Raw genomic sequence first — 19134 nt, 5'->3', positions numbered from 1 at the left:
CTATCCACCTTATAGTCCATTCATCCAGCCCATACTTCTTTAACTTGCTGGCAAGACTACTCTGGGAGACCGTATCAAAAGCTTTGCTTAAGTCAAGAAATAATGTGTCCATCTAATATAGAACAGGTATGCAATTGCACAACTGCTGTTAGGAAATCTATCATTACACGAGTTGCTATAGATATGAAAAATAAGGAATTAGTTTATTTCAGAAAATTCTAAAGGTAAATACACTTCCCAAAACAAGGAAGATGAAAAGTGCAATCTTGCTTTTTTAGTAGAGTTTTACCGCAGCAAAACCCAACTATTTCAGATACTGATTTTTGTATAGATTGCGTGTAGTAGTTCTACATGGTCAGATTTCTACATCCTATTATAATTTTGAATACATCTTTTATCTAATAATAAAGGTATTTTACCTGTATGGTTGATAACCTATGGCTGTAACCTTGGTGATGGGTTTTCCCTATTAGAAGAATGTTGTCTTATGCTGTGAGTGAGATGTTGGTTGGAATTGCTGCCTACATACAGTAATAGAATTTAAAATACTGTAATCCTCTTTAAGTTGTTTAAGGTACTGAGAAAAGATGGGTAGTATATTTTGATGGGTGACATTATTTGGAAATCCCTAGGGCTTCATTGGGCTGTGTTAATTTGATAAAGTAGAGCATCTGATTCTTCAACAGAAGAAATTAAAATGACTTGGCTTAATTAAATTTCTATTTATGTACCTCAGTTTGCTTTCTGTCTGGGAAGTTTTGCAATATATTTTTCTTGTTGGGAGGGGAAAGGCAAGAAGACTCACCCTTTTCAGTTCTAGTCTTTATATTTGCTGTGGCTAAGATATTTTAGGATATTTTTCTAAGAGGCTATGTTTCTTTCTGTAGGACTCTGAGAGACTTCAAGACTGTCTCATTTTTATTGGTTCTAATACATGGACAACACTTAGTCTCTTACTAATTTATCTGGCTGTAACTCTGGATTATTTCAACATGACAAATATCAATTAGGAAAGTATTAGTGAAAATTTGATTCTTTTCTTGAAATGAGTCTAACTGCTGTGTTTCTGTCAATTATGCTGCTGCCTAGGTAGAAACTAAATGTGCAGTAAGTAGGAAGATAAAGCAGGTTTTTTTTTTTTGGATGTGCATGTTTTGTCAGATCAAGAGGTTCTTTGTTATCCATGAGTGTGTTAATCTTATGGTCTTGTTATCTTTTCCTCACTTACCTCACCCTTTATCTCTTTCAATCTTTCCTGCACAGCTTGCTCATTTCAGACAGCGAAAAACAAAAGGTGACAACACGCAGTCGCAGAAAAAGGCGGCGAAGAGGAAGGACTCGTCTGACTACTTGCAAAACATTCCAAAGGAAGAATGTGTGATAGTGGCCCAGGATTCTGATGTTCTTACAGACCTTAATATAAGTGTAGAAAGTAAGACTGAAGAGACAGAGACAAGATCTGAGAATAAGGTAAGTCTTACTGTTCACCATGTTTCATCTAAATCTGTCTGCAGCTAACAGATTCTTTTTTGAGTTCTCATGTATGTGGATGCCATGCATGGTGTATCTGTGCCCTCTATACAGAAGTTTGGAAAGCTTTTCTCTAGCAGTGTTCACTAGGGCTTGGACATGCACCCTATATGCTCTTGCACTTCCCTCACCCAAGAGCATAAAAGGCGGACCGATCTTGGCCACAAGCCAATTCCTGCTGACTGCCCTGAGAGAACGCTGAAAGCTCTTAATGTCCCTACTTCTTACTTACCTAATTTTGTAATAATTAGTCTTAGGTTTATTAGTCTTGTTTTCTTTTATTGCCCATTGGCTTAGGAAAAAAAGTAGTTTGTAGGTAGTAAGTATTTGTACTTGGCTTTGGCTATTTGCGTCACCCATCCTCACTGGGCATCAGAGTTGTTGGTTGTGTGGAGGAGTTATTCTGTTGGAAGATGGACACAATGTGTGCTTATATTGTTTCAGGGAGAGGCATGTAACTTCTAAGTGTGCTATTTGTAAGGTATTAAAAAAACGCACACAAATCTAAAGTCCGGGCTCAAGATTTACCTCATGGAGAAATCCATGAGAGCAGCTTCTAATTTGGAGATTCTGAGAGTGGGGACCGCAGCCCCTTCCTGTTCAAACCATGCCTTGAGAGCTCTGGAGGTAAGAGAAAATCCCTCATAGCCATCAAGGTGCAAAGAGGCCTCTCAAATTTGACGGGAACTTGCCACATCAGAAGAAGGTCCCAGTGGAATAGTCAGAGACCCCTTTTGCTGGTGGGAGAAAATTCAGTACCAAGAGGAGTTCTGAATCCCTGGTACTGCATTAGAAACCTGAGAAGCAAGCACCAAAGTACTCTGGTGGCATGGAGGCCACATTCAGTAATGCTGGCTGCTGAATTGATACCAGTCCAGAGAGCTTCTTCTGCACTTACTTTACTTTGTGTGCCACACAATTGGTACTGGAGATCAGAAACACCCCCATACATCAAAACGTTTGGTACCGGGGATTTGGCATCCAAAGAAATCAGTGCCACAGACTTCAGATTCTCACTCAGTTCTCAGGGCACTATCTGGGTCATCTTTTACAACCTTAAGGAGATCATGATTATACAAGAGCCAGAATCTTCTCTTTTTTTACATACTTTTCCTATATTAGTTTCCCAAAAATTTCCAGTGCAACAAGAGCCCAGGCTACCATTATGAAAATCTAATTGTGGCCTGCTGCTATGGATGTTGATGAGCTTTCTTCCCTTAAACAGATAGTTGCACCTTCTGAGTAGTCCCTCTGTTAGAGGACTTTTTGTCATCTTCATCAGTGGAATCTTGCCTGGAGTCTTCCCCAATATCTGTTAAGGGCTCTAAACATCATAAGAACATTTCTTCCTGGGCTACACTGTTCGGAGTTCACTGCGTGATACTCCGTTACCTGTGTGGATGTCAGTACCTTGGAATGCTATGCCTTATCCATATGGATATCAATCCTGGTCTATTAGCCACATTGTCACAATCCAAGTCAAAATTTTTTCCTTCTCTTTCCACTTCAGGAGGTAGAAAAATTTCCTCAGAGAGATTTTTTATTTGCCTTCTTCTCCTGAAGTCTACAGTATTTGGTACACAGTGACCTCTTTCTGAAGAAGAGGAAGAGCAGATTCAGGGTGAACCTTTTGTAGTTAGACAGTTCTTCTTCGAGTGCTTGCTCATATCCATTCTAGTAGGTGTACGTGCCGCGCGGTGCACGTCGTCGAAACTTTTACTCTGCAACTTCAGCGCGGCCGGCAGGTCGCCCCTAAGTGCGCCACATATGGCGGGTTTTATCCCCTGGGCGCCCGCTCCAGTTCTTCTTACCTCGTGTTCGGTCGTTTGAACTGTGAAGCGCGGAAGCTGACTCCACTCCTAGCTTCGCTGTCAATCGTTTACTGTTCTAGTTGTTGTCATAGTTTACTTACTAGGTAGTGTTTATAGTTATATTATAGTTGTGTATATATTTATACTTCGTTTGGTTCGGTGGCTCTAGCCTCTCCGCGCGCCGGTGCTGGGTTGATTGCTTGTTCGTGGGATTCAATGGCGTGCTCGACTTGTAAAGAAGCCGTGCCCCAGTGTTCCCACGCGCCTGCCTGAAGTGCTAGGGGAATCACACATTCTATAAGTGCCGCAATCTGTAATTTTCCGGTCGCAACGGAAAAGGAGCGGAGGCAGCGCTCAGGACGCTCCTTATGGAAGCGGCATTCACTCGCCGCCTTCGGACCGAGTCGCGCTCGGCTGGATCCCCGGCACGCGAAGACGACCGCACGGCTCTATCTCCCGCACCAGGGGGCCTCCGGAAGGAGCCCTTCACGTCCTAACCCGGTAAAGTGCCCTAGCAGCCGCTGCCGACGCCGGCTGTGCTGGCTGTGCAGGGCTTCGTTGACTCCGGGCCCGGCGGTCCTCAGTCCGATCTCTCCCAGTCCGCCAGATCTGGAGGTAGAGCTGATATCTCGTCCACGCCGGACTTTCATCGGCACAGGACCTTATTGCTTTAACGGGCTGGGCTGCCAACCCCAGCACTGCGCGTGGGGTTGTGCTCTCCAAGGGCAGCAACCGTGAGGCACGTCCCCGGATTCTCCGACCCGGCGCCGCTAAGATCCCGGCACGATCCGAGGGGTCTCCCTCGCGACCGCCCCTTCAGTCCCGGCACCGCTCTCCTTGGCGGCACGTCGTACTCGCGAGCCGGTTATCATCGCGCCGAGTCAGATTACTCCCGCACCGTGACTTCCAGTAGCCGCTACGGAGCAGGTCCAGATCTCGCCGGTCGACCTCCTTGCCCAGCGTGGTGGCAGGTCGGTCCGATCCCGGCACCGATCGAGACTACGGCAAGATCATCCGTTGCGAGCGAGGGCCGTCGCATAGGGCGGCTGGATTCGCGCTATCCTCCTTCGGCCCCCCCATGGCCTCCGACAGGCTCTGTATCCTCCCGGACTGACGCATCTATTTGGATCTGCAAAGACCTGCTGCTTATCTTTCTGGAAGGTCGCCAGGAGCAGGGCGCAGCCTGGGCTGCTGGACCCCTGGGCTCCATCAGCCCAAGGGCTCAGCGCGTTCCCTCACGTGCGCTGACCCGAGCGGAGGGCTCCAGAGGCTGCAGCGTCACGGCCCCACATCCTGAGGAAGGCCGACATCCCTTCGTGGTTGCGGAATCCCTCGGAGCTGACCGGTACTCCAAGCTGCGGAGGTACCGACCCACTCTTGCCAGGACTCTCTTTATTCTCTCCCTGTGAGTCGTAGTGGGAACGACATCACGGGTCACCCCCCGGACCTGAGGGCGCACCAAGACCTCCTCAGGTGAGTGACACTGAACAATGAACATTCAGGCGAGGAGGTCTTCTGAGATTGAGGACTGTGTGAAGTTTCTCACGTCTGCGCACCCATCGTGTTGCTGCCCTTTATAAACGATACAGAGCAATGCCAACACCATTGGCAGTCCCGCTCCGTTCCCCATGCCGAGGGTTGAACGTAATACATGGTCCCATCTAAGACTACGACTACCTATGTCCACCGCGCGATGGTCCCTCGTCGTTCATCTCGTGAACGAGCAGGATGGAATGCCATGCGGCAAGAAGGCCAGCCCCCAAGTACACAATGAACAATGGACTGATAGGGGCTGCAAGGTCTATTCTGCGGGGCATTTGCAGCTGCGGAGTTTCTACCAGCAGCTGTATACTCAGCCCTACTCTTTTAACACTGGACAGCGGGCTGATAAATTCAAGAGCTCTCCTGCAGACGCTGTCAGGAGTTCTCACCCTTCTGGACGAAGGAAGAAAGTCGCACGCACTTCCTTGCAGGCAGCACTGGACGCGGCCGACTCTGCGCGAGAACTCTGGCTCGGGGTCACGATGCGTCGTATCTTCCTGGCTTACAGGTCTCTGGCCTTCCTTGGAACTCCAACATACCATCAGGATCTTCCGTTGAGGGCCAGGGCCTGTTCTCTGATAAGACCGACCCGCGGCTGCAAGCCTGAAAGATAAAGTCAATTACAGGCCCTTGGAACGCATACGCCGTGAACAGCGTGACCTTCGGCGCAACACACACATCGTAGGCCTTCCCCGGCCAGACAGAGACAAGACTCTCTCAGGCCCGCATAGAAAGGCAGGCGCAGACGTCGGGAACAAGGGGTCAGGGCCAAGGGCTACCAGCCTTCTTCCGGCTCGAAGCCCTCATTTTGAGATCGCCCGGGGGCGTGTACCAGTTTCTCCGTCAATCCCTCTCCACCTTCTTCCGACGCCCTCGTACTTCCTCCTGTGTGGCGCCGGCTCACTTCAGACCGTTTGGTCCTCTGCACGCCTGCGGTTTGGATACCCTGCAGTTTGCCTCGTACCGCCTTCCGCCCCCCTCCTCGTCGCTCTTCAGGGACCCTCTCGAGCAGATCCTCCTCCAGGAGGTGCAAACGCTCCTCGACAAGGTGCCATTCAGGAGGTTCCACAAAACGAGAGGGCAGAGGGTTCTACTCCCGCTACTTCTTGATTCCCAGGCAAGGAGGTCTGCACCCATCCTCGACTCGCGGACTCAACATATTTACTGAAGTTGATTCCGCATTGTTTCCTTGGGGACCTTTCCATCCTGGATCTCTGGAGATGGTACGCGCCCTCGACGTGCAGCGCCTATTTTCATGTCGCCATTTTCCCGCCATCGGAGATTCTTGCGCTTTCTCATAGGCAGCCGTCATTATCAGTTCACGTCCTCCCGTTCGGCCTCTCGTCGGCCCTGAGAGCGTTCACGAGTGCATGGCCGTGGCGTGCCTTCCTTCGTCGCAGCCAGGTGCACGTATTTCCCTACTCGACGACTGGCTTATCGCAGGGCGTCAGCAGCAGGTGCTCTCCACGTCCGCATGTAAGTGCTTTTCGCGAACCTAGGCTGATGCCAAACGTGGAGAGTCCATTCTATACCTACCCAGAGGATAGATTTATCGGCGCGTCTGGATTCTACCATGGCCAAGGCACACTCTCTCCCGTCCCGATTCCAGGCTTTGACGGAATCATCTGGAGGGTTACAGGCAGCACCTCTAACTTCTACTCGCACCTGCTGGCTTTGGGCCACATGGCGGCCTGGGACTTTCGTGACGGAGCACGCCAGGCTCCGGCTCAGACCTCTGCGCGTGGCTCATTCCTCAGCTCGCTAGCCAGGCAACCGTCGGTACCCTGTCATCACGTCCCACAGGCGTACTTTCTCCCTCAATGGTGCAGGAGGAGTCCGTCGTCTGTGCGGGCCCATTCCATCTCCACAGCCCTCGATGTCCCTCACTACGGACGCATCGTGATGGGATGAGAGCTCACCTTGGACATTTGAGACGCAGGGTCGCTGGGTCTTCTTCCATCTGCTTCTCCATATCAACGTCGAGATTGAGAGCAGTCGCCTTGCTGTGTCAAGCCTTCCATCGGCAGATCCGAGGCGCTGTGTCTCGGTTTTTATAGAGAACACCAGCGGTTGTACTATTGTCAACAAGCAGGGGGGCGAGATCTCTCTTCTGTGTCGGAGGCCATAATGTTGTGGGACTTTTGCTAGCACTCACTCACTAGTCGCTTCCTTTCTCCGGGGCGCCGCAATACCTGGCGGACCATCTCAGTTGGTCTTCACTCCACGAATGGTCCTTCGCCCGGACGTTGCCCTTCACTTTTCCGCAGTGGCGGATCCACATGACCTTTTTGCATCTCGCACGAACAGGAGTGTCGATGTTCTGCTCCTTCCAAGGCGCGAGCGGGTCGGTAGCAGATGCTTCCTGATTCCGTGGGGAATGACCTCTTTTATGTCTTCCCTCCGTTCCGTTGATCCTCAAGGTCCCTTTGAAGGCGTGCAGGGACAGGCCCACTTGATTCTCATGCTCCGGATGGCCACGTCAGCATTGTACTCTCTGCTCCTGGACTGTCGGGTAGTGGACCTGTTTCCCCTGCCTCTTCACTGGACCTGATCACGCAGGACCACGGCCGGCTTTGTCACCCGGACCTTCAGTCCCGCATCTCTCGGCGTGGCCTCCTGCGTGGCTAACTGGGTCCGAATTGCACTGCTCTTCCCCAGTGAGGAAAGTACTTCTAGGAGTCGTAAGCTATCTACGAGGCGACGACATAGCCAAGTGGAGCGTTTTACGTGCTGGTGTGCGTAAAAGCGTTCACCTGCCGATGTTTGTCTCCGATCGTCTTGGACTACTGTGGTCGCACAACACAGCGCCTGGCTATAGCCTCTTCCGGTTCACTGGCGGCCTCTCCACTTTCCACCAAGGAGCGACGCCATTCCGTCTTTTCCACACTGGTGACTAGATTCCTCAAAGGGCTGGAGCGCCTTTACCCCCAGTCCACATCCGCCCCTGCTGGGATCTCAACGCGTGTTGTTCGTCTTATGTCCCCCGTTTGAACGCTGCTACATGTTCCCTCCTCTATTTGTCCTGGAAAACGGCATTTGGTGGCCGTCGCATCCGCTAGGCGCGTATCAGATCTGTGCGCACTCGTCGTGGACCTCCGTACACGGTGTTCCATCGAGACAGGTGACCTGAGGCACACCCTGCATTCCTCCCAGGTTGTCTCGGCTTCCACGTTAACCGGACTATTCCTTCCGTATTCTTTCCAACCTCATTATCTCGTAGGGACAACAATTACACTTGCTAGACGTGCGCAGGGCGGCTCGCTTTTATATAAAAGAACAAGCCTTCCGCAAGTCCACTCGCTCTTTGTCGCAATAGCTGAGCGGCGTCAGGGGTTCCAGTCTCCTCACAGAGGATCTCCTCGTTGGTGACGCTCCTGATAAGAACATGTTACGACCTGCCATCTCCTTCGGGGCGTGTACTGTGCACTCTACAGAGCAGCATCGTCAATGGCGTCTCGCACGAGTTCCCGTCCAGGAAATCTGCGAGCGGCGACTGGTCCTCCGGGCACACATTTACTAGCCATTATGCCTGTCCGCAGTCCAGGGTGATGTGGCCTTCGGTTCTGCTGTGTTGCGCGCTGTGACCTCTCCTCGACCCACCGCTAGGTTAAGGCTTGGATTCCCTACTGGATATGGTATATGAGCAAGCACTCGAAGAGAAACACGGTTACTCACTTGTATCTTGTCTTCGAGATGTTTTGCTCATATCCATTCCACACCGTCCTCCTTCCCACTCTTGGAGTAGCCGCAAAGAAGGAACTGAGGAGCGGGCGGGCGCGGGTATATATCACCCGCCATAGTGCGCACTCGAGGGGCGACTGCGGCCGCGTAGTTGCTAGGGTAAAAGTTTTCCGACGAACGTGCACGGCGCGCGCATTACAACCTACTGGACAGGATATGAGCAAGACATCTCGAAGAACAAGAGTTACAAGGTGAGTAACCGTGTTTTTTCGTCGTCATCATCTGATGACCCTCTGGTATCTTGTTCCTACGGCAGTAGATGACTTCAAGACTTCTGAAGAATGGTTAAAGAGGATGGCAGAAACATTAGAAATTCCTCTGGAAATACTGCAGGAAAAGTTTTATATAAACTTTTTGATATCCTGCAGCCTTCTTCCAAAAATAGGGTAGCCTTATCCATTTATGTGGCATTCTTGAGCCAGCTAACAATCTGAGGGCAACACAGGCTTTTATAACAGTAACTTCTAAGTGGGCAGATTGGCAATATCAAGTCTTTCTTAAGGTATTTGAGTATTTTTATACTTGTCTGTCTCCATTGCTATTGGTAGTCACTGTGGTAAATGAAAAATCCAGGCAGGCTTTGAGATCTACCTGAGGCAGGGAGAGAGAACGCCAAAAAAAGCCCTGGATCTCTTCGGGACAAAGATTTACACCTCTGCTTCCCTTCAGGTCAGATTTTTGATTTATCAAGCCATGCTGGCTAATTATAACTACATCCAGTGGGATAAAGTGGCAGAATTTCAGGATAAACTCTTAATTCTGCAGGAAGAATAATTTACTTCCATTTGCTCTGAAAGAATGTTGATTAGAAAAACATCCAATCTCCACAGGCAGTATTAGACTCCAGCTAATGCAGGAACACTATCAATGGCAAGTGGAATTGTCATGAGAAGTGTGTCACAGTTCAGGGCAACTGCACTTGTATTCCCCTTCTGTAGTCCAGCAAGGGTATGCACACTAGGCTCCACGCTCCTCAGTTATCACCTGTGACTCATGACCAGAAAGGGTTAAGCATCCTGCAGGATAAGTGACTCAGATTCAACCTTTAAAAACATATGGGGAGATAATGTTTGTGTTTTTGTGTAGGTACATATATATTGGTAAAAAGCAACAATATAATCAAACAGTCCCTGTCTATGCTGTATTCTGTTAATTCAGAGATCAAAAGAACATCTTAACATTTAAATGAACTGTAAACATAGGATGTCACTGTATTCCTCTCTCTTTGAAATGTATAGCAAATCATCTGTGAATGGTGGAAAAGCAGGCAATTGCTTTGTGTTAATCGGTGTGAATAATTACCAGCTATGCTTAGGAAATGGGTCCACTTTGAAGTCCAGGAAATGGGTACCTGTTGTTCGACTAAGGACTCTGACCTGTTAAAGAAGGCCTAGAATTGAATAAAAGACCTTTTGGGTCCCAATTCTTTTCATCTCAGACCTGCTTGAGGTTTCATGCAGGGGAAGCCTAAGACTTAAGTTCTGACTGGACCACCCTGAAATATAAACACTGAACATTTGAACTATTTCTGAAAGAGCTGTTTGCATCTACAAAGCTCACCATCTCTGCCATGAATCTGAATCTCACGATTGACTATGTCTGTATGTAGACTGTTCTCTTAAACAACTCTTTCTCCATTTCTCTTTTTTAATGCATTTTAGTTTAGTAAATAAGAATGGGCTGTAAGCGTGTATTTGGGAAAGGTCTGAAATATTCATTAACGTGGAGGTAATGTGTCCGATCCTTTGGGATTGGTATAGAACCCTTTTTATATGATGAATAAGATTTTCAGAAATCCTCATCATACCTGACTTCGGTGTCTAGGTGGAGGCCTGAGGCTGGGTTACTTTAAGGGAACTGTGATGTTCTGAGCAACCAGTGAGATATAATAGAAGCTATTTGTGCTTGCTTGGTAAATCTAAGTATTGGAATATCCACCAGCTTAGGGGATTGTCTGCCCCATTCTTTGCAGTTCATCCTAATTGAGTGACCTCAGCTGGCTTCCCTGGGTCTCTGGTCACAACCTCTCTTTGATTAGAGACCCACAGCTCTCCTGTTCGACTGGGTTTTTTCCAGGCTGCATTATTCGCTGCACACATGTGAATTCCCAGCAAGCTGAAATGCCCAAACAGTCCTGCTTTGCTTTTCTCTTCAAATGTTATAAATAGCGTAATTTTCCACAGTTAGAAGTTACCACATAGCTCTTTGTAAGCAAGTACATTGATTCTTAAGGTGAAAGCACTACAGAAAAATACGTATTAAAAAAGAAAAAAACTTACACACGTACTAATAAGCTTACCAGAAACCACCACAATTCCAACAAGGGCTGTGGCAGGTGATCAGGTCTTTAAACCTCACCAGGGTTTATTTTTTCTTGTCACAAGTTCATAGCAGCTGTTAGTGCAGAACAAGCACATGCGTGAATAGGTCATGCTCTTCCAACTTCCCCAGGAAGGGCTGGAGCCTCCGTCGGAGAGAAAGTACTGTCTGTTTTCTAGATGATAAAAGCAAGCCCTGAGTCAGTTTAAATTTAGGCTGTTTATCCCAAAGTCCTTTCTTTGTCTGTTGGTTCTCTAGAGAATCCAGTTTGAACCAGTATATGCAAGCCTCTCCAGGTGTACAACCTCTTGGGAGGTATGACAACCTGAGTGAATTTGCCTAATCATCCTCTACTGCTCTTAGTTCCTGGAGGGCTGTAGTCTCCTTTTCCCATGGAGTAATATATGATCCATGGCCCACAATGGTACAAACATAAACACTCCATTAAATTTATCCAGGAAATTTCCATATCTGTCACAAAAAGATTTTTGGCTCTCCTTATTGGGCCTGGCTAGAGAGGTCTCGACTATAATACAAGACCTTCCTTTTGACAATCGAGATCTTTTTAGTGCTAAAATGGATGATACATATTCTTTAAAAGATTTAAGACCCACATTAAGATTGTTGGTCCTCTATGCTCTGCCTTTCACAGAAAGCAGTATAGATCTCATGCATCTATCAAACAGAGGTCTCAACCTTCCACTTTATAGCTGTGTTCCTTCAGAGACCTTTTGATCAGGGTAGACAGAGATCAAGACTGTAGAAGAGGAAAGTGTGAAATTAATCCCATATCTCAGCATATCCTGGTTAAGCTCAAAAGAAACAATTTTGCTGCTGTGGTGGAGGATATGGATCCAGTCTACATTGACATATACCCTTTCTTCTCCTGTTTTGACTTTTCAAGGAGGCTTAGGCTAGAATAACTACAGACCTATGGGGCCCCTCAGGTTATCCAGGATTGTTACACCATACAATTCCAGACCATTCCCCTTCCCTCCCCATACCTTTTCAGGGACTGATATCTTGCAGCAAGAGAGAGACTGACACTACAGTATATGATAGTCAGTTCTTCCTGAATTTGTAAGAATAGAGGTTTATTCTCCATAATTTCTGATTCCAAAAAGAAGGGGGCGTTGGAGACCTATTTTGGACCTCAGGCTACTCGATACTTACATTCATGGCGTGCAATTTTGCATGATAACTCTTCCATTATACCCTCCCTAGATCACATGGACTGGATCAGTACTCTCAATTCAAAATACTTTCATGTACAGAGTCATAAAGCATACAGAAAATGTCTTAATTTTGTGATAGCAGGCAAACATTATCAGTTCAGCGTTCTCCCACTTGGCCTATCAACAGGACCTCAAGTCTTCATTAATTAAATGTCCATCATTGCTGCTCATCTTTATCATTAGAGCATACATGTATATCCTTATCTTGATGATTGGTTAATTTAGGGAACTTCAGTGAATTAAGTTTATAGAATCAGTTTGGTAGTCTTATGTCTTTCTCAGAGTTCGGTCTAATTGTCAGCTTAAAGAAAGTAAATCTGGTTTCATCCTAGTTAGTTGGATTCATTGGAGCTGTTCTGGGTTCCAAAGCAGCAAGAGCTTTATGCCCTCAGGAGAAATTTCTAAGTGTCTGCCAATTAATTAACCAATCTGAGTGCTTAGTCTGAGAATTCTATAAGAGTCTACCTAAAATTGTTAGGCCACATGGTTCTTGTGCTTCTGTGCCAGCCTTCATCAGGCTTAGAATGAGGCCTCTTCAGTCTTGGAGCAAATCAGTGTCTCAGTTAATTCTGGGGGGGCGAGAATAAAGTTATTTTGGTAAGTTCTAATGTCTCTTCAGTATTGGTTGAACCTGAGCGATGTGTACCAGGGAATTCTGTTTCAAAGTCCAAATCCACCAAGATTCTGACTACCCATGGATCCCAAAAGGGGTGAGGGCTATAAGCTAGACCAATTTCAGACACATGGTATTTGGTCATTAAGACTCGTTGAGTCATATAAATGTCTTGATGTTAAGAGGGATTCACTTAGCATGCAAGTCTTTTCTTCCATTACTCAAGGTTCTGTCTGTCAGTATAAGTGTTGGCAGTGAATTCCACAGTGATATATTCTATAAATAGGCAAGATGGGGGACAAGATCAGATCCTCTTTGCCAGGAAGCCATAATGTTGTGGGAATCACGTAATCAGCATAGCACTTCATATTGCAGGACAGGTCAATGTTCTTGTGGATTATTTAAGCAGAAAGCACATGTCATCCCACAAATCAGCTAGGATTCTTTGAGGGGGATCAACATGTGGACAAAAGTGATAGTTGATCTAGTGTACTTACATTTTTAGAAAGCCTTTGACAAGGTCCCTCACCAAAGGCTCTTAAGCAAAGTAAGCTGTTGTGGGATAAGAGAGAGAGTCCGCTCCTGGATCAATAACTGGTTAAAAGATAGGAAACAAAGGGTAGGAATAAATGATCAGTTTTCAGAATGGAGAGATGTAAATAGTGGTGTCCCCCAGGATCTGTATTGGGACCAGTGCTGTTCAATGTATTCATAAGTGATCTGGAAAAAGGGGTAAACAGTGAGCTGGCAAAATTTGTAGATGATGCAAAACTACTCCAGATAGTTAAGTCTCGGGAAGATTGTGAAGTGTTACAAAGGGATATCACAAAACTGGGTGACTGGGCAACAAATGGCGGATGAAATTCAGTGTTGATAAATGCAAAATAATGCACATTGGAAAACATAATCTCAAGTATACTTATAAAGTGATGGGGTCTAAATTAGCTGTTACCACTCAAGAAAGAGATCTTGGAGTCATTGTGGATAGTTCTCTGAAAACATCCACTCAATGTGCAGTGACAGTCAAAAAAGCGAACAGAATGTTGGGTATCATTAAGAAAGGGATAGATAAGACAGAAAAGATCATATTACCTCTTTATAAATCCTGGTATGCGCACATCTTGCATAATGCCTGCAGATGTGGTTACCCCATCTCAAAAAAAATAGATATATTGGAATTGGGAAAGTTTCCGAAAAGGGCAACAAAAATGATTAGGGGTATGAAACGGCTTCTGTATGATGAGAGTGATAAAATTCGGACTTTTCAGGTTGGAAAAGAGATGACTAAGGGGGGATATGATAGAGGTCCCTAAAATGATTACTGGCATGGAGAAAATGAATAAGGAAGTGTAATTTACTCATAACACAAGAGCTAGGGGCCACTAAATGAAATTGAACCAGCAGTTTTTAAAATAATAAAAGGAAGTACTTTGTCACACAGTGCACAGTCAACCCTGTGGAACTCCTTGCCAGAGGATATTGAGAAGGCCAAGACACTAACACGGTTCAAAAAAGAACTGGAGAAGTTCATGGAGGATAGGTTCATCAATGGCTATTAGCCAGGATGGGCAGGGATGCAAAACCATGCTCTGAAGTGTCTCTAGCCTCTGTTGCCAGAAGCTGGGAAGGAGCAAAGAGGAATGAATCATGTGATGATTACCTGTCTGTTCATTCCCTCTGAGGCAACTGGCATTGGCTGCTGTTGGAAGACAGGATGCTGAGTAGATGGACCATTGGTCTGACCCAGTATGGTTGTTCTTATGTTGTCACTGAAGAATATAATCCTTTTTTGGGTTTCCCAAGAATGGGTTTTCCCACCAATAGACCTTTTTTTACTCCCGGTGGAATTCTGTACCAAAACATTTTAAAATTCTGCACATCGGGGATTTTCGGTAGCAGTGCTCGGTCAGGGCATGCGTGTGGGGTAGTCGTCTTGTAGTGCAGTGCCATTGGCGCCTCATGTAACGCATGCACAACTCGACCCTTCAGTTCCTTCTCAGCCGTCCTCGGCTGCAGACGGAGCTCAGTGGCAGTGCTGCTGCTTTGTTTTTTCTCTCTATAGAAAGAGTTTAGTTTAGTTTAACTGTAGTTTAGTAAATTTTGTTTAATTAGCTGGTTAATTTTTTTTATTTTTTATCTTTTTTTGGGTAAAGAAAACTAAGTTAGAGATGATTTTTCCACACTTTCCCTGTTGGGAAACTTTAATGGACACAATGCCCGGCTCGCCTGGGTTTAAACGACGTGACTCTTGCCGTAAAGTGATGCCTGTGTCAGACGGCCACTTGTAGTGTGTCTGTCTGTTTGGGCAAGACCCACGTCCCTCAGAAAAGTGCCCATTGCAGTAATTTTAAAGCCAGGGCAAGGTGTGACGGAGATCTCCACCAAAAGATGATTTTAATGGAGAAGTCCCTTCAGCCTACTCCACAGGGACGAAAATCAACATCAGCAGATGGTTCCTCAAACAAAACCTGTGCTAATGGGAGTGCTCAGTTTTCCAAATCGTCCAGGAAGCGAGCTGCGACCGCCCGAGATAGGGACACTCAGAGAAAAAGGAGGTCACCAGCGAGGTCGCTTTCCTTTGTGCCGAGCTCAAGTAGAGTGAACACTTTTGAGGCTCTGGGCACCTCTGGCACTATCCCTCTGTGGACCTCTGACGAGCCCCGTCACTCTGGAGCGGAGTCAAGACGGTCCTCATTCACAGCACCGACCACTTGGGTGTGGGAGTTGGCCCAGATATCTCTACACAGGTAAATATGCCCAATGGTCTGTGATAGGATGTTAGATGGGGTGGGATCTGAGTTACTACAGAGAATTCTTTCCTGGGTGCTGGCTGGTGAGTCTTGCCCACATGCTCAGGGTTTAACTGATCACCATATTTGGGGTCAGGAAGGAATTTTCCTCGAGGGCGGATTTGGCAGAGGGCCCTGGAGGTTTTTCGCCTTCCTCTGCAGCATGGGGCATGGGTCACTTGCTGGAGGATTCTCTGCACTTTGAGGTCTTTAAACCACGATTTGAGGACTTCAGTAACTCAGACATAGGTTAGGGGGTTGTTACAGGAGTGGGTGGGTGAGATTCTGTGGCCTGCATTGTGCAGGAGGTCAGACTAGATGATTATAATGGTCCCTTCTGAACTTAAAGTCTACGAGAACAGACAGTGCCACCCCCACCGGCACTGACCCAGTCGTTAGCACCAACTGACAGGCTGCGAACGGCACCAACCATCTTGACAAAGGCACCAACTGCATCTACACCAGCAGTACTGCCGCTACAGAAACAAGCAGCTTCGCAACAGTTTCTACACGACAAGGATATAGCAATGACCTTGGTGCCACAGTCACCCTTTCTTGGTACTGAGGGATCTTCAGGCCAAATAACTGAGCAGTTATCCATTTTCCTGCTCCCCAGCTCATCTCCAGTGATGCAGAGGAGGAAGTACATGGGAGCCACTTCTCTTGCCAACATTCTTCACCCACGGGACAAAGACTACTATGGGAAGCTGCTAGGACCAAATTTCTCCAATCTTGCGAGATGCAGCAAGGGTACAGACAACCCTGGATGTGTCCCCATGCAGTGTCCTCCTGGGACCTCTGGGCAGCATATATGGCTCAATACACTAGGCCCTTGACCCTAACTTGAAGGGAAATTCTTTCTCCACCTTCCCCAAACAAGGAGCTGTCAGAAGCACCAGAGGACATGGGAGTTAAGGAGGAAGAAGGTTTGGACCATGCAGACGCTTCTCTGGCTCTCAACTCGTTAGCCTCCCCTGACTAGGCAGTCATACCACTGCCTCCAAGCACAGTGGATGATCTGAAACAGTTTCAGGAATTATTTAAAAGAGTAGCTGCCAGCCAAGACATCCCCATAGAAGAGGCACAAGAAAACCAACACAAGCTACTGCAAATCTTACAGACATCCACTACCTCCAAAATTGCTCTACCAATCAATGATGCCATAATGGAACCAGCAGAGAATATCTGGCAGACCCTCACCTTGATAGCACCTACCAGCAAACGAACTGACAGAAAGTACTTTGTCACAGCTAAGGTGATGAACTTTCTCTTCTCTCATCCGCAACCCAATTCCATAGTTGTGTAAGCCACCAGTTGTCACAGCAAACAACCTCAATTCCGGTCCACTCCACAAGAGAAAGAATGCAAGTGTTTAGACCTTCTTGGTAGAAAGGTATACTTATAACCTACTCTCCAATTTAGGTTAGCCAATTACTTGGCCCTTCTAGCCAAGTACAATTTAGATAATTATGGTAAGCTGCAAGAATTCCTTGAGGCTTTACTGGAAAAGAAACATTCCCAACTCAACGCTATCATGACAGACGGGCAACTAATTGCCCGTATAGCCTTTCAGGCCTCAATGGACGTAGTGGACACTGCTGTGAGAACAACAGCCACAGCTGTCATAATGCTCAGGGTCTCGTGGTTGCAGTCATCTGGGATCCCGAATGAGCTCCAGCTCAAGGTGGAGGATCTACCTTTCGATTGGGAGAAACTTTTCTCCACAAAAACTGACTGTTCTTCACTCAATGAAGGACTCTCAGGCCACTTTATGCACTTAGTTTGTTTGGTGGCATGTATATGGCTATGTCAGTATCAACAATATCAAAAGGGCAGCAACACCTCTTTTCATTACCCACAACACCAACACTTTGATGAGAACAGAAATAAGCAATGCTCACAAAGATGTAAGGCTCCCCAAACTCAGTCCTCATCTTTGCAACCAGGTACCACCAAGCCACAGTTTTGAAGTCTTGATCGAGGGTATGAATGCCCTCCCCTACAATACAGAGCTGTTAGGTACTCCTACCCAACCTTTTGGCCACTGTCTGCGCCCTTTCTACTGTACCTGAGCAGCAATGACAATGGACCAATGAGTACTGGAGTTTATAAGATGGAGTTACACCATCCCTTTCCACTCCCTTCCCCCTACCCTTTCCCCTTCCCTGTCCCTCTTCAGGGACCTTTCTCACGAGCACCTTTTACAACAGGAAGTGAACCATCTTCTAAAATTGGGTGTCGTGGAACAAATTCCAACTCAATACAAGGGGAACGGCTTTTACTCCCATTATTTTCTCACCAAAAAGAAAAATGGTGGCTGGAGACACTTAGACCTTCAAAAGCTCAATAGATTTATGAGGAATCACAAATTCAAAATGGTCACACTGGCCACAATCATCCCAGCCCTAGACAAAGTTGATGGTTTTCAGCCCTTGACCTCCAAGATGGTTATTTTCATATTACCATACACCGAGCTCACAGGCGATTCCTAAGATTCACAATGGGCCTCAATCACTATCACTACAGAGTCCTATCTTCTAGCCTTTCCACTGCACCTTGAGTTTTTTCCAAACCCTCGCAGTAGTGGCGGCCCACTTATGAAGTAAAGGAATGATGATGATCTTTCCGTACCTAGACAACTGTCTACTAAAAGGTACAACTCAGAAAGAAATGGCAAACATGGTGCAGACCATTGTGCTGTTGCAGTCACTGGGTTTGCGAATAAACTTATAGAAATCTATACTGACCCCAGTTCAACTCTTGGAATTCATCAGAGCCTACCTTGATTCCACCCGGGCCAGAGCCCTGTTGCCTGATCGCAGGTTCAGAACCATAATCAACCTCATCTCGACAGTCACTGGCAACCCTCAGATGTCCTCCAGAATCTGTCTACAATTATTAGGTCATATGGTGGCTACAACCCTTGTTGTGAGACATGCGAGACTGCATATGCGTTGCCTGCAGGGCTGGCTGAACACAGAATACAATCCCAGTTCAAACAGTCTAAAGAAAAGGGTGACAGTACTCCCAAAAGTCATTGCATCACTACAGTGATGGATGAAACCAGAAAACATCTGCACAGGGATCTCCTTCCAGCAGGATCCCCCATCACTAATAATCACAACCGACGTGTCATTGATAAGATGGGGAGCTCACTTGGACCAGCACACCACACAAGGCAAGTGGTTGGCGACGGAAACCCTGCTCCACATCACAGTATACAGTGCATTCAGGCACTTCCCTCTGATCATACAAAACTAATAAATCCGCGTACTGGCCGATAACATAGCATGTAGTTCTATATCAATTGCCAAGGAGGAGCTCGCTCCCATTCACTCTGCAGTGAGTCCCTGAAATTTTGGAACTGATGCATTCACCACAACATAATCATCTCGGCATCTTACCTCCCGAGGTGCCAGAATAAGATGGCGGACACACTAAGCAGATATTTCTCCCAGGAACATGAATGGGTAATACACAGCAGTGTCCTCCAAACAATATTTCAGGGATGGGGCTTTCCCTCAGTAGAACTGTTTGCATCAGCAACGATCCAC

At 46.8% G+C, this 19134-nt stretch overlaps 1 protein-coding gene across 4 annotated transcripts in view; it reads left to right on the top strand.

Moving 5' to 3' along the window:
• The window catches only part of PCNT (pericentrin), a 282663-nt gene that overhangs the window by 21090 nt on the left and 242439 nt on the right, over positions 1 to 19134 (top strand). For all 4 annotated transcript variants that reach the window (XM_075069898.1, XM_075069897.1, XM_075069895.1 and 1 more), the window contains one exon: positions 1264 to 1470. In XM_075069898.1, the coding sequence (XP_074925999.1) occupies positions 1264 to 1470 (207 nt within the window). The remainder of the gene's footprint in view (positions 1 to 1263; positions 1471 to 19134) is intronic.

Source organism: Chelonoidis abingdonii, chromosome 10 (genome assembly GCF_003597395.2).
Source record: "Chelonoidis abingdonii isolate Lonesome George chromosome 10, CheloAbing_2.0, whole genome shotgun sequence".
Taxonomy (NCBI): domain Eukaryota; kingdom Metazoa; phylum Chordata; order Testudines; family Testudinidae; genus Chelonoidis; species Chelonoidis abingdonii.
The sequence above is the reverse complement of the archived record's forward strand: the minus strand, read 5'-3'. Positions and strand labels throughout refer to the sequence as shown.